The sequence below is a fragment of the Bombyx mandarina genome, chromosome A1 (genome assembly GCF_030267445.1).
Source record: "Bombyx mandarina strain Sakado chromosome A1, ASM3026744v2".
Lineage (NCBI taxonomy): Eukaryota > Metazoa > Arthropoda > Insecta > Lepidoptera > Bombycidae > Bombyx > Bombyx mandarina.
The window spans coordinates 9,794,568-9,808,220 of NC_143234.1; the positions used below are offsets into that span (position 1 = coordinate 9,794,568).

The 13,653-nt window shown below is 39.7% G+C and overlaps 1 protein-coding gene and 1 pseudogene across 1 annotated transcript; both read right to left on the minus strand.

Annotated features, from left to right (window-relative positions):
• On the minus strand, positions 1–4,804 carry LOC149499514 (facilitated trehalose transporter Tret1-like; annotated as a pseudogene).
• Positions 4,805–5,288: 484 nt separating this feature from the next.
• LOC114253474 (facilitated trehalose transporter Tret1) lies at positions 5,289–13,653 on the minus strand. The gene is made up of 3 exons (XM_089739590.1): positions 13,409–13,653; positions 10,674–10,806; positions 5,289–8,708 (listed from the first exon to the last, which is right to left on the minus strand). The coding sequence occupies exons 1-3, from the start codon at positions 13,433–13,435 to the stop codon at positions 7,417–7,419; spliced, it is 1,452 nt and encodes a 483-aa protein (XP_089595716.1). The 5' UTR covers positions 13,436–13,653; the 3' UTR covers positions 5,289–7,416.

The following is a 13,653-nucleotide window of genomic DNA, read 5'->3' on the forward strand; positions in this document are numbered from 1 at the left end:
TTAATTTTCGTCACTGTTCACTTCGCTACTCTTCATCGCAAACGTTTCTTCGCTGTCGCTGTAGATACTATATCCCCTGATCTCATCTTCGACCTCTTGGAGTGTTTTGCCTTTAGTCTCCGGTAACATAACGAAGGCAACAATTAGACCATAAAAAAGAATTAAGGCATACAAAAAAAACGTTCCCTCCACACCTATTAACGATACTAAGTATTGGAGCTGATTTAATGTCCCCAAACATGAATAATGAACTAAAAATCTTGTTCACTACCAAACAGAAGCCCCTGTCTGTCAACGGAAATATTTCGCCAAAAACTGTGGCTATTAAAGGCATGATTCCAGCTCCAACAACGAAGTAAAGACAATGAAGCAACAATATTCCTATCGCCATGTGATCGAAAGGAAGAAGACCGTGTCGTCTAGTGTAGATGTAACAACTTACGCATAGATTTACGAAAATATTCAAGGAAACGAATGCTAGAAGCACAGACCGTCTGTTCATTCTGCCAAATATGTAAACTGATAACAGAGCTGCTACAAGTCTCAGGACATCAAGTGACGTAATTACCTTAAACGTGTGAGCGTCAGTACCGTAGAATGCACTGTGAATGTCTACAGCATATACGTCATAGATCGTAGTGCCACAGAACTGCAATATAGCACTCAGGTGCATCACAATTAGTATTGGAACACGAACCTCTATCTTTCTGAACACTGTCACAACGTACGTCATCTTATCCCAAATTAACTTTGACAATTGACGTTCATGATCGTCCTTAGTCTTTTTGGCAATCGTGTGACTCTTGATCATCTTCTCTAGTTCGTCGTTTTCATCAGCACCTCTAAACCAGTAGGAAACCTTCCTGCATTCGTCGTAACGTCCTTTAGATACCAAAAAACTCGGTGACTCCGGCAAGAATATACAGACCATCGGAGCCGGTAAGGAAATAAACAAGAATATTATAGATAAAAAACGCAAGCCGTAAAAAATTCCGAAAACATGTGAAATCAATGCGCCAAGTAAGTAAGTAGTAGATATTGTTGCCAGAAAAGATCCTCTGTGTCTAGGACTGCTGTATTCTCCTGTTATAATTATATCCGCATTAGCACCGATTCCAAGGGATAATCCTTGGAATATTCTTCCGATCAACAAGGCGAGAAAAGATGAAGCCAAACTGAACGATAACCATCCGCAGATCCCGCATAATGAGCTCAAGATGACAGCGGGTTTTCGTCCAACGATTTCCATAGTTAGTGAAGCGATGACAGTGCCAATTAATAGCGTTACCGCGCCCGCCGATGCTAAAATGACACACATGGATAAACCAAATTGCCTTGATGTTTTTCCGTAAGCTCCCTACCATTAACGATTGAATTTTCAGTTTATGATTTAAAGAAAAACCGATATTGTTGAATGTGCTCATGAACCAATTGTTGTTGAGTGATTATTCCTGAAATCCACAAACGTTACAGTGTGAATGCTGTCACCAACCTTGTGACATGAGGCTGACATCTCAATCGTTGTAACGGTTTTTTATTGCTAATACGGATGGACTAGCTCACAACCCACCAGGTGTTAAGTGGTTACTGTAGCTCATTGACATCTACGACGTCAATGCCGCCACCCACCTTGAGATATGAGTTTTTTTATTGCCCTTGTAGGCAGACGAGCATACGGCCCACCTGATGGCTATCGTCGCCCATGGACTTCAGCAATACCAGGAGTAGAGCCAAGCCGCTGCCTTCCGTTTAATTATACCGTGGTATTCCTTCACCGTGAAAGTCAATCGTGAACATTGTTAAGTACGTGTTTCATTAGAATTGGTACCCGCCTGCGGCATTCGAACACCGGTGCATCGCTAATTACAAATACGCCGGACGTCTTATCTTTTAGGCCTTTTAAAACGGGTTTTTTTAAAACGGAATCCATGAATGTTTTGCTGCAGAAATACTCTTGCTTGATACCGATCTGGACTACAGTACACCTTATTGTAAATGCAAACTTGCGGCTGATATTTTTTATAGTTTAGCTGACCCGGCAGACTTCGTAGTGCCCCAATTGATAAATAAAGGACCTAAACTTTTGTATAAAATAAACTTAAAAAAAAAACAAAAGGAATCCGTCCGACGGAGGACACATTAAAGGAAAAACAAAATTGTTTTTTTTATATAATTCCGAGCATTTTCATATTTTTTCACCTTTTAAACCTTCTCTGAACTTCCACGAATAATTCAAGACCAAAATTAGCCAAATCGGTCCAGCCCTTCTCGAGTTTTAGCGAGACTAACGAACAGCAATTAATTTTTATATATTATAATAATATAGATTTTTTTTCGTTTAACGCTGAAATAGTTTGATAGCGCTTGTTAAGCACACATTCCCTTAAATTGCTTGGTACCTAAATAAAGGATATCAGCACGGACACCCGCATACTTTTAAAATATATATTAATAAATAAGAATGACGATACCTAGCCAAGATTCAGAATCTATGTCCAAAGGTATCTCCCGAGTCTTCCTTAAGTCAGATAACAACGAAGCAATGTATCCATTTAATATCCCCAATGATACCGTGTTGAAAGTTACAGCGCTGACTGCGAAACACTGAAAACAACATTTGTATGTATTTTTACCGCACTATATGGCTGAAAGAGGTCATGGCCCGTCTGGGTTTAAGTACTCAGTGACGTCACAACGTGATTGTCACCTTTGTCACACCCCACCTTGAGACATGAGAGAGAATTATCAATTATTATTTTTATTGCTTTGATGGGTAGACGAGCTCATAGCCCACCTGGTGTTAAGTGGTTACTGGAGCCCATCTTCATGGCAGAAATAAGCGAGGTGGTGGTACCTACCCCTTCGGACTCACAAGAGGTCCTACCACCAGTAATTACGCAAATTATAATTTTGCGGGTTTGATTTTTATTACGCGATGTTATTCTCTCGCCGTGGATGTAAATCGTGAACATTTGCTAAGTACGTATTTCATTAGAAAAATTGGTACCCGCCTGTGGGATTCGAACACCGTTGCATCGCTAGATACGAATGCACCGGACGTCTTATTCTTTAGGCCACGACGACTTCAAAAGGTATCCATCGTATCAATAGTATTTTATAGCTGCAGATTTGATATTCAAACTGGAAAGCATAACTGCATCATGGTAGAAATGTGCAGAACGGTGGTACCTAGTAGCGCGGGCTTAGAGTACGCTTTACTACCGGAAAAGGCATGTATTAAAAAAAGTGTGTGTCAGTGTGTGTGCAAGTCACACACGGTAGAAGTGAAACCTATAAATAAGATATAGATTTTTCTGAGTTTCTCGCCGGATCTTCTCAGTGGGTCGCGTTCCTGATCCGGTGGTAGATTTTGCGAAGCACTGCTTTTGCTAGGGTCAGTGTTAGCATCACTCCGGTTTGAGCCCCGTGAGCTCACCTACTAGTTAAGGTTATGCTGAAATAGCCTTGAGAGCTTAGGTAGGGAAAAAAAATACTTTAAGTGTCCGACGTTCATTGAAATATAGAAACTTCTATAGACGATTAGCACAGAATCAATCAGACGGCACAAATTCACATGGTCACAGAAGTCGTCGTGGCCTAACGGATAAGACGTCCGGTGCATTCGTGTTGATCGATGAACCGGTGTTCGAATCTCAGGCGGGTACCAATTTTTCTAATGAAATACGTACTCAACAAATGTTCACGATTGACTTCCACGGTGAAGGAATAACATCTATACTAATATTATAAAGAGGAAAGATTTGTTTGTTTGTTTGTTTCGAATAGGCTCCGAAACTACTGGACCGATTTGAAAAATTCTTTTTCCATTAGAAGCCGACATTGTCCCTGATGAATATAGTCTACTTTTTTTTATTTTTTTTTATTTTTTTTTTTGGTTTCATGTGTGTTTTAATGTTTCCGAAGCGAAGCGAGGGCGGGTCGCTAGTCGTGTAATAAAAATGAAACCCGCAAAATTATAATTTGCGTAATTACTGGTGGTACCTCTTGTAAGTCCGCGCGGCTAGGTACCACCACCCTGCCTATTTCTATCGTGAAGCAGTAATGCGTTTCGGTTTGAAGGGTGGAGAGGCCGTTGTAACTATACGTGAGACCTTAGGACTTATATCTCAAGGTGGGTGGCGCATTTACGTTGTGGATGTCTATGGGCTCCAGTAACCACTTGACACCAGGTGGTGTATGAGCTTGTCCAACCATCTAAGCAATAAAAATAAAAAAAAATAAAAAATTATTAACTTAAAACGGTAATATGATTTGAACGTTTTAAAGGAACATTTTAAATTATAAATCAATACTAATGGTAGACGTGACCTGTGAAAAATGTGAACAAAGATGCAGGTCGCAGCTAAATGTTGATGGTTTTGCTTCGAATGCATCCAAACAATAAATATCAAGAATAAAAACAATAAAGAAATTGATTACAACATCTGTTCAAATATTAATAATAATAACTGATGTAAAGCCGCCTTTTCAAATGATAACGGTCGTTGTCATTAAAATTAGAATTATAGATATAGAAAGAAGCCTGTAAAAGTCTTTGAGAAAACTAAATGCGTAAAAGGATGCTCGAACCCTATGAAAAGCACAGCCGTGCTCTTCAAAAAAGGCCACCCTTCCGATCCCATTGTTAGCATCTCGTCGACAATTAGGCGCGGTAACTCCATTTGCACCATAAAAATCTTTAGCCAGCCCATACCGCGGGCTTCCAAAGCCAAATACCTAGGAGACGTCCTTGACGGATGACATTCGGTCCCCACATCAAGTCAGTGCGTGGACCGAGCCCCATTCCTACTCGATTGACTCAACCTCATCATCTGCAAGCGAAGTAAGTTGTCCCTTCGTAACAACAACATATTTAAAACCCTTAATCTCTTTTAAGATTAATATTTGAAACAGTAATATTAATAAAATTCAACTATGCAAAACTGAATGACAGACAGGCAAGCAAATGCGTCTAAGAAAAATCTGTTATAAAATTAAAAAGTTTTAAATACTAAATAAATACAAAAGTTTTCCTTTACACATATTAATCATCATATTCCTGCCCTTCTCCCAGTCACCTGGGGTCGGCGTAACATGTTTTCTCAGTCCACACTCATATACCATTTCTTCGCTCACTAACCTCTTAAACGTAATTGTCTTTCACTCAATCCATCCATTTCTTCACAGGTCTACCTCTTCCTCTATAGCCCTCCACATTCATAGTTAACACTCTCTCACCAACCTCATTATCAATCAACATATTAAATAACATAAAATAAAACAAAAAATATACTCATTGCCATTTAATTTATGTATACTTATTGTTATTTACAAAACAACATATTTTTAACATAATTCGCTTAAATACGAATAAGATTAATTAAAAAAATTTTTAAATAAAAAAGGCAAAGATTTCTGATAGTATTAATAGCAACACGATTTCAAATAAAATAAAAACCAGAGTACAAAAGTTCCAATAAAGAATGTTAAACAGACTTCACAAGCACCTCCTGACAGCAATCAGGATGGTGCAACCTGGCCCTTAAAATTCCCCTAGGCGCGGATACCTCATATAAGTCCAATCAACATCAGGAATTAAATAAAAATCTTGGAATTAGGCCGTGAAACGGGTAAATAAAATATCGCAAGAATGATTACTGTGTCATATCAATTTAAAGCTTATTACAAACAATTCTCAGAATTAAATGGATTATCTAGTTTAATTTTTTTACTAAAAATGTTACTTAACTAAAAAAATTATAGATTGCACACAGAGAACAATTACATAAATTACGTAATTTTTAGCAAACTAACAAATTACCCTTTCTATAGAGTTAAACGAGGTCCAATCAATCCAAAATCCAATCGAAAAATGGATTAAAATCGTTACCGAAAGGCCGGATTACCATGACCATTGGCCATTAAGAATTATTTGGTAAATTATTTAGGAAAATAAAATCAGAACAAATTAACAATAGCCTAATAACAGAAAAGAAACGATATTGATACAAATTATGTGGAACTCAACGCTTACGTTGAATAGAAACCTCTCATCCTAATCAATTAATTATAGACATTTCAATATTACTAGCATATTTCACACAAAGTTAACAAATCGAATATTTTGTATTTCATCATAATATCTGCATACTATCGAAATCTTCACATTTTTACAGGCATTTCATGTTAGATTTAATTAAATAGAGACGACTAGTTTTCATTAAGTAGATTAGTAACACCAATTAATTATTGTATAATATCTAGCAAACTTCTAAGTTCACTCGAGGATAATAAATTAGGAAATTTTGTTTTTACATCTAATTTAAAACACTTAGTAAAGTTAGAGCAAACGATAACATTAAAAGCCTATTTTAAAGAAAATCAAATGACTGACTTCTTAGAAATACGAGTAGGTATCTCTAATTGAAAAATAATCTTACATCTATTTTAAATTGATATCCTTATCTGCATTATATCGAAACTCAACCGTAATAATCAAACCAAATTAACTTTAACCTTTAGCTGAAGAGCCTAAGATCAGACGATCGACTTAGCCATGCTGGGTGATGGATGAATTTAGCTCTCCACGTTATATTACAACATACTACAACCTACACGCTACAACATATTATATATAAGACCTCTGTACAACTGACCTAATGATGTCGTAGAGAACGTAAAATCTTCCCTCCTACTTCTAGCAATTATAGAGAAGATAAAACTTAAGCCCTAACATTGGATTATCTATAAGCAAAACGAAGAAATACTCCAAACCCTCCTCGTATGGACGAGATATCCCACCAGAAAATTCAAGACCCCTATATACTAATTCTGGATACCTATAGTCAAATTAATACCCTAGAGTTAATATTAAAAATACATCAAGATGATACAGAAAATTTAGAATACACCAAGCTACACATAGCCAAGTTACCTCTACTTGGTCTACGTGATGAAAAGGAAACCACCGAAATGGCGAACTTGAAAGAGGGCGATCTTACAGATCTGAAAATTTTATTATTCATCACATTGAAGAAAATTTTCACTGCCAGATAAAGCAGTGAAAATTCTATAGTTCAAATGAAAATTGTAATCATTCTTGACTCTTTGCATTTATACACGAATTGTTTTTATTTGGCATATTATTTTATGTTTGAAAGTGTAGTCTGAAATTTTGTAAAATTTAATTTCGTAACTCTCCCAAAAGCTTAGAACTCCGAACTTAAGGATAGGGGAGTTAAGTCCGTCACTTCTACCAGACACCGATAAGCAGTCAATATTTAAGGAATGGATCGGATGCTGAGCCCGTACATATTGCGTCAGCTTAAATGTAGAAAATCTAACAAAATCTAATTTCTGACAATTGGCATAAAAGACTTTTATCCTGCTTTTCTGAAACACATTGTTTTAAAATTCTTAATCTTCCCCATCCGCTTTATCACTCTTCAACTCAAACGCTTCTTCGTGACTGAGGAGAGCAAATCCCCTAATTTCATCTTCGACTTCCTGAAGAGTTTTGTCTTTAGTCTCCGGTAAATAAATACGAGTGACAACTAGACTATAAGCAAGAATCAAAGCATAAAAACATAACGTCCCGTCAACGCCGAGCAACGAGAACAGATACGGAGCTGATTTGATGTTCACAAACATGAAAATAGAGCAGAATATACTAGAAATCATTCCACACAAAGCCCTACTTTCTAAAGGAAATATTTCGCCATTAATTATAAATAACAACGGTAAAGATCCAGTCCCCATAATGAAGCACTGAAAATGATGCAGAATGACACCTATTACCATATGTGAAGCAGATAGAAGATCACGTTGTCTTGCAAAAATGTGTCCAGCTAGGCACAGATTGACGAATACATTCAAGGACACAAATATTAGCAGCATGGAACGCCGCCCTAATTTTTTTGTTATATAAACTGCTGACAGAGCCGCAATGAGTCTTAGCACATCTAGTGACGTCATTACTTTGAACATGTAGACATTAGTTCCGTACAACGCGGTGTGGACGTCTAGAGCATACATGTCGTTAACCACAGACCCGCAGAACTGATTTATAGCCATCAAGTGCATCGAAATAATTATTGGAATACGAATTTCTCTCTTTTTAAAAGCTGTCACGAGGCATGTCGCTTTGTTCTTGATTAATGTTAATACTTTAATTCTTTGCCTTTGCTTATTTGCTTTAAGTACCATATGAGTTTTAATCATTGTTTCGAGTTCGTCCTCCTCAGCTGTTCCTCTCAACCAGCGGAAAACCTTCCTGCATTCATCGTAACGTCCCTTAGTTACCAGAAAGCTCGGTGATTCTGGCGAAAATATAGCTGCAATTAAACCAGGTAAAGAGAAAAAGAGTAGGATTCTAGATAATCCTTGCCAACTATAAAACATTCCAAGAGCATGTGCTATTAATATACCGAATAATATAGCAGTTGGTACAGTTGCTGTAAAAGATCCCCTATATCTGGGGCTGCTGTATTCTGCTATTAGAATACCTCCTATAGTACCTAATCCAAAGGATATTCCATGACAAATTTTCGCCGTTAACAAGACAGGAAAGGATGAAGCTAGACTGAGCAATATCCACCCGCAAATCATAAGAACTGAACTCGCTAGAATAGCTGGTCTCCGTCCAATGGTTTCCATCACTAGTGAACTAATCACAGAGCCCACTAAAAACGTTAATCCGATCAAAGATGCTGAAACAATAAAAGGTGCTTTATAATAAAATATTGACTGTAATCAATCACATCCATAAATAATGCATTTGTTAATTATGGTTGAAATAATATTTATATAAATATTTCAGTGAAAGGGTTCCGATTTGTGTCGTTCTTTGATGCTATCATGATAGAGAGAATGGACTCCTACCAGGCGGGTCCTTAGGTGGTGGATTACAGGAGCCTCTGGGCGACATTCCCAGAGCTATCGTCCGATCTTTATCATTGCAAGGATTCTTAGGATTAAGTCCTAGATAAAGTTTTAGATCAATGTTTAGGGTTATATTAAGGCTTATGTTAAGGATTAGGGTAGCTTAGTTAGGCTTTGCAACTTTGCAATGAAAGAAGTCAGATGACGCGGACCCAGCCAACAGTGGGAGGAGAGGGAGGACCGTGCTCTTCATACTCGTCACTAAGTGAAGAATGCTCCTTCTGGAGAGCACAGCTCCCGACCACATCGGTTCGCCGAAGTGTCGTGAGCAATGACACTCTGTACGCAGTTATCGCGAGTGTAAGCCGGCGTTGCAATTTCTACAACTGCGGCCGCTGGTGGCTATGGCCTTATGATTAGAATACAGGGGAACGTCCCTCAGATATGGGGGGTACCGATTCACCGGCGTGTCCCCTTGGTTCATCGATCAGTGGTAATTGAACGATGTCTTGGTTGCAAATTTCGAGCGTAGAGCGGTGGTCTGCCGAGTTTCCCTCTGCATTCGGTAGGCTGCCAGCCAATTCGTAATCCCCACTAAGTAGAGAACGGTTCCCGTTGCCGCAAGGCACGGGGTTGCAAGGACGCAAGCCTCTATAAAAATACCCGAGTCCCAAGCTTCATTACCCGGCAAAGGCATGAATAGCTGGAGGGAGCCCAGTCCCGAGAGCTTTACACAGGGGACCTCACCCCTGGTCAAATAAGAAAATAATTTATCTAGATAATTGTGAAGAGAAAGTATCCCAGGACCAGGACCTCCATGTTGCTTGGGGCAAGGTGTGCTGTCCCTGAACATCACCAACGCTTTCAACACTTTGCTTTGTTTAGTAGGATTAGATCTCCAGGCAGGACTGTCGTGTATACCGGACACGGTTGTGCGGTACTCTAATTTCCGGTCGAGCGCGGTGTTCCACAGGGGTCGGTCCATATCAATCTCCTGTGGAATATCAAATACGATTGGGTCCTACGAAGGGCCCTTCACAGCCCTCTCCGGCCGGTGGGAAAAACTACCGTAAGTCTGCCCGTCTTGCCTGCGCTGGGGTGGCATTCGTCGTTAATACGATCCAAGCGTTAGGCCTTGAGGTGGCGCTTGAGAAACCCCAGGTTCTGGTGTTTCACAGAGCCGTGAGAGAGCCGCCGCCCGGGACCCGTCTAGGGATTAGAGGCGTCCACATCGAGGTCGGGGTGACCAGGTTGCGGTACCTTGGCCTCGAATTGGACGGTCGTCGGAACTTCCGCGCTCACTTCGAGAAGATAGCTAATGGCAACGGCTGGCTCTTGCCAAACATCGGGGCGCCGAGGAAGGCCAGGACCATCAGTAATGAGGATTATCGACGCAAGAAAAATCCTATCTTTATTTGCTTAAAAGATTATGGGTATTGTATAAGTGCTGCTCTTCACATTTTTCTTATCATATAATGTTTGTCGTCCTACCATTGTGTTATATGACTTACTTTGGTATACAATAGAACTGTAACAAGATTGACTCCGAACAAGAATGAAACGGGAATTCGTAGAAGCCTTGTCTTAATTATGTGATTCGAGAATATATTTTTTTTATTGTCTTTGTAGGCAGACGAGCATATGGCCCACCTGATGGTAAGTGGTCACCGTCACTCATGGACGTCAGCAATGCCAGGGGCAAAGCCAAGCCGCTGCCTACCATTAAGTAGGCAATATAAAATATTTTAGTGAAGTATCGTAAAATAATTTGGTATTATAAAAGATTTTATTACCCAACCAAGACTCTGAATGTATGTCCAGAGGTATCTCTCGGGTCCTCCTGAGTTCAGAGAACAGGGAAGCGTTGAATCCGGCCACAAGGCCATACGACATCATGTTCAGGACGACACTCGATACCGCAAAGCACTGGACAAAACAAACAAAATGGCAAATGATTAAGCTACAGTGTGCTTAGTGCGAGTTTTTTAACGTTCTCGTTAGCGTAAAAGTTAACCCAGTTTTGTATGCAGTTGGAACAGCGCGCCTAGCGGCAAACGTAGGCAAACGATCCCATTCCATACAAATATGAGCTAACTTTTACAATATCGAAAACGTTAAAAAATTCGCACTGAGGACACAATTCATTTTAAATTGCGTTACTTGTAGTAGAGCGTATTGTAACTTCTCACGAGTAAGTACCACTAAGTCTGATTCAGCAGCTCTGCTTTGGAGAACGGAGCGGTCGTTGTATAGTTCAGACCTTATTTCTCAAGGTGGGTGGCGGCATTCGAATCCTGATGTCTATGAGCACGCTTTTAATGCGCTTTTATTAGCTTCAGACGTATGTATGTTAGTACGTAACGGAATCTTTTAACATGATTTTGACCCCCTTCAAAACGTCGGATAAACTCGAAATTTGGTATACTTATTAGGGACCCATGACAAAACAATTTTGAAAAAAATATTGAAAAAAAAATATTTTGAAAAAATTGAAATTTAACTAAAAAATGAAAAATAAATAATAGTTTAAAAAAACTAACAAAATACGCTTTTATAGAAAATCCAACTAAAAAATTGAAAATAAATTTTAATAAATTTGAATTAAAAATAGTGTAAAAAAATTTTTTATTGTAAAAAAAGCGTGGGGTGCATGGTATCAGTAGTTCCCTGTAGGTAGCGGCCTCCCCCGGTGAAGGTCAAGGGGCGACCTGAGGGGGTGAGGCTGCGCGGCGCGCTACCAGCACTCTAGCGCGCTGCCGTGGAGTGAATAGAGCGACCGGTCGACGGTGTATCGCGTCCCGACCCGGTAGGCTGGTTCTGGTCCAGCGGGGTATTCCGGGACACCAGCGGCACCGTCTGGGCGGCCCGACGGGCTGCCGTACCGAGACGGCCGACGTTTCAGAGCCTTCGATTCGCCTCGAAGGCTCCGTCGGCCGGGCGTCCTTGGGGTGAGCCGCGCCGTCTGGTTGTAGTGTTGACCGCGGTAGCCCCCCTACCTAATCCGGGTTCTGACCTCGGAGGGGATCGGACGTCGGGTGTAAAAGTGCAGGGGAGTCGTTTAGTGGGTGGGTCCTAAAAGCCTTGGGCCCGCGGTCTGCTCACAACACCATGCAGATCGTTGAGTCTCACATACCCCGCGTGCCCCTTTTGCGCGGGGACCTCGTAGGAGGTTCGGCCCTCTACCCGAAAAAAAAAAAATGGTATCAGTAGTTAAAAATATTTTATGAACAGCTATGAGTAGAAGGGTTATTTTGATAATATCCTAAAAAGCAACCTAAACTTTTTTTTTTTATTGCTTAGATGTGTGGACGAGCTCACAGCCCACCTGGTGTTAAGTTTTTACTGGAGCCCATAGACATCTACAGTGTAAATGCGCCACACACCTTAAGATATAAGTTCTAAGATCTCAGTATAGTTACAACGGCTGCCCCACCCTTCAAACCGAAACGCATTATTGCTTCACGGCAAAAATAGGCGGGGCGGTGGTACCTACCCGTGCGGACTCACAAGAGGTCCTACCACCAGTAATAGATACCTGTGATAGTTAAAAATATTTTTACTAGCTGACCCGCCAGACTTCGTAGCATTAGTCGATAAATAAAAGACCTAAACTTTTATGTAAAATAAACTTAAAACAAACAAAAGGAATCCGTCCGACGACGAGGGACACATCAAAGGGAAAACAAAATTGTTATTTTTATTTCATTCCGAGCATTTTCATATTTATCTACCTTTTAAACCTTCTTTGGACTTCCACAAATAATTCAAGACCAAAATTTGCCAAATCGGTCCAGCCGTTCTCGAGTTTTAGCGAGACTCATTATCCTGCCCTTCTCCCAGTCACCTGGGGTCGGCGCAACATGTTTTCTCCTTCCATACTCTTCTATCATATACCATTTCTTCGCTCACTCCCCTCCTACCCATATCGTCTTTCACACAATCCATCCATTTCTTCTTAGGTCTACCTCTTCCTTTAAATCCTTCCACATTCATAGTTAACACTCTCTTAACAACCTCAAAGCGTGTGGTGGGCGCCTATAAAACTATATATAAAACTATAAAAACTTTGCCAAAACTTAGAGCAACATGAGTTTTAGCGAGACTAACGAACAGCAATTCATTTTTATATAATACTAGCTTTTGCCCACGACTTCGTCCGCGTGGAATAGTTCACAAACAAAGATGCAAAATTAAATGTATATTTTTCAATATTTCTGAGAGATTTTCTTAATATTTGTTTCCGTAAGAACCTTGTACAGAGTATTAGAAAAATACAAAAAAAAAAAATAAGCCAAATCGGTCAAGCCGTTTTCATGTTATGTCGTGACAACGGAAAACGGGTTTCATTTTTATATATATAGATATAGATAGATAGATTATTAATCTATTGCTGTATATTATGTCATTATTAAAGACGCTCCCTGCTGGGCAAAGGTCTATCTAAGGTTCGCTGCAATCAGCACACAACGTCGACATTAACCAGCCTTATACTGCCTTCCAGAAATTATTAATAGTAATAGTTGAATACCTGCTTCACAAAAGGTGTGACCCTCATCTCGTAGCACGTACTACCAAACTGAATAATGACGTAAGCATTGGATGTTTGCTTATGTGTTGTCCTTACGTGACTAGCGCGATATACTAATCACTTTCACTCGCGCAGCATATGAACTTAACTACAATCCTTTCAGTTAAATTAAATAAAATATGAATTATGATATAAGTTCCGAAACAACGTGAACCGAGTCGCGACATAAACGCTCTGTGATAAAA

Excerpts from the sequence above, each read along its gene's own strand:
- LOC114253474 (XM_089739590.1), bottom strand. The coding sequence starts at position 13,435 with ATGAGGGTCACACCTTTTGTGAAGCAG. Across the intron at positions 10,807-13,408 it reads TCACACCTTTTGTGAAGCAG|TGCTTTGCGGTATCGAGTGT; the intron begins GTATTCAACTAT and ends TGTTTTGTCCAG. Across the intron at positions 8,709-10,673 it reads ACATTCAGAGTCTTGGTTGG|CATCTTTGATCGGATTAACG; the intron begins GTAATAAAATCT and ends TTATTGTTTCAG.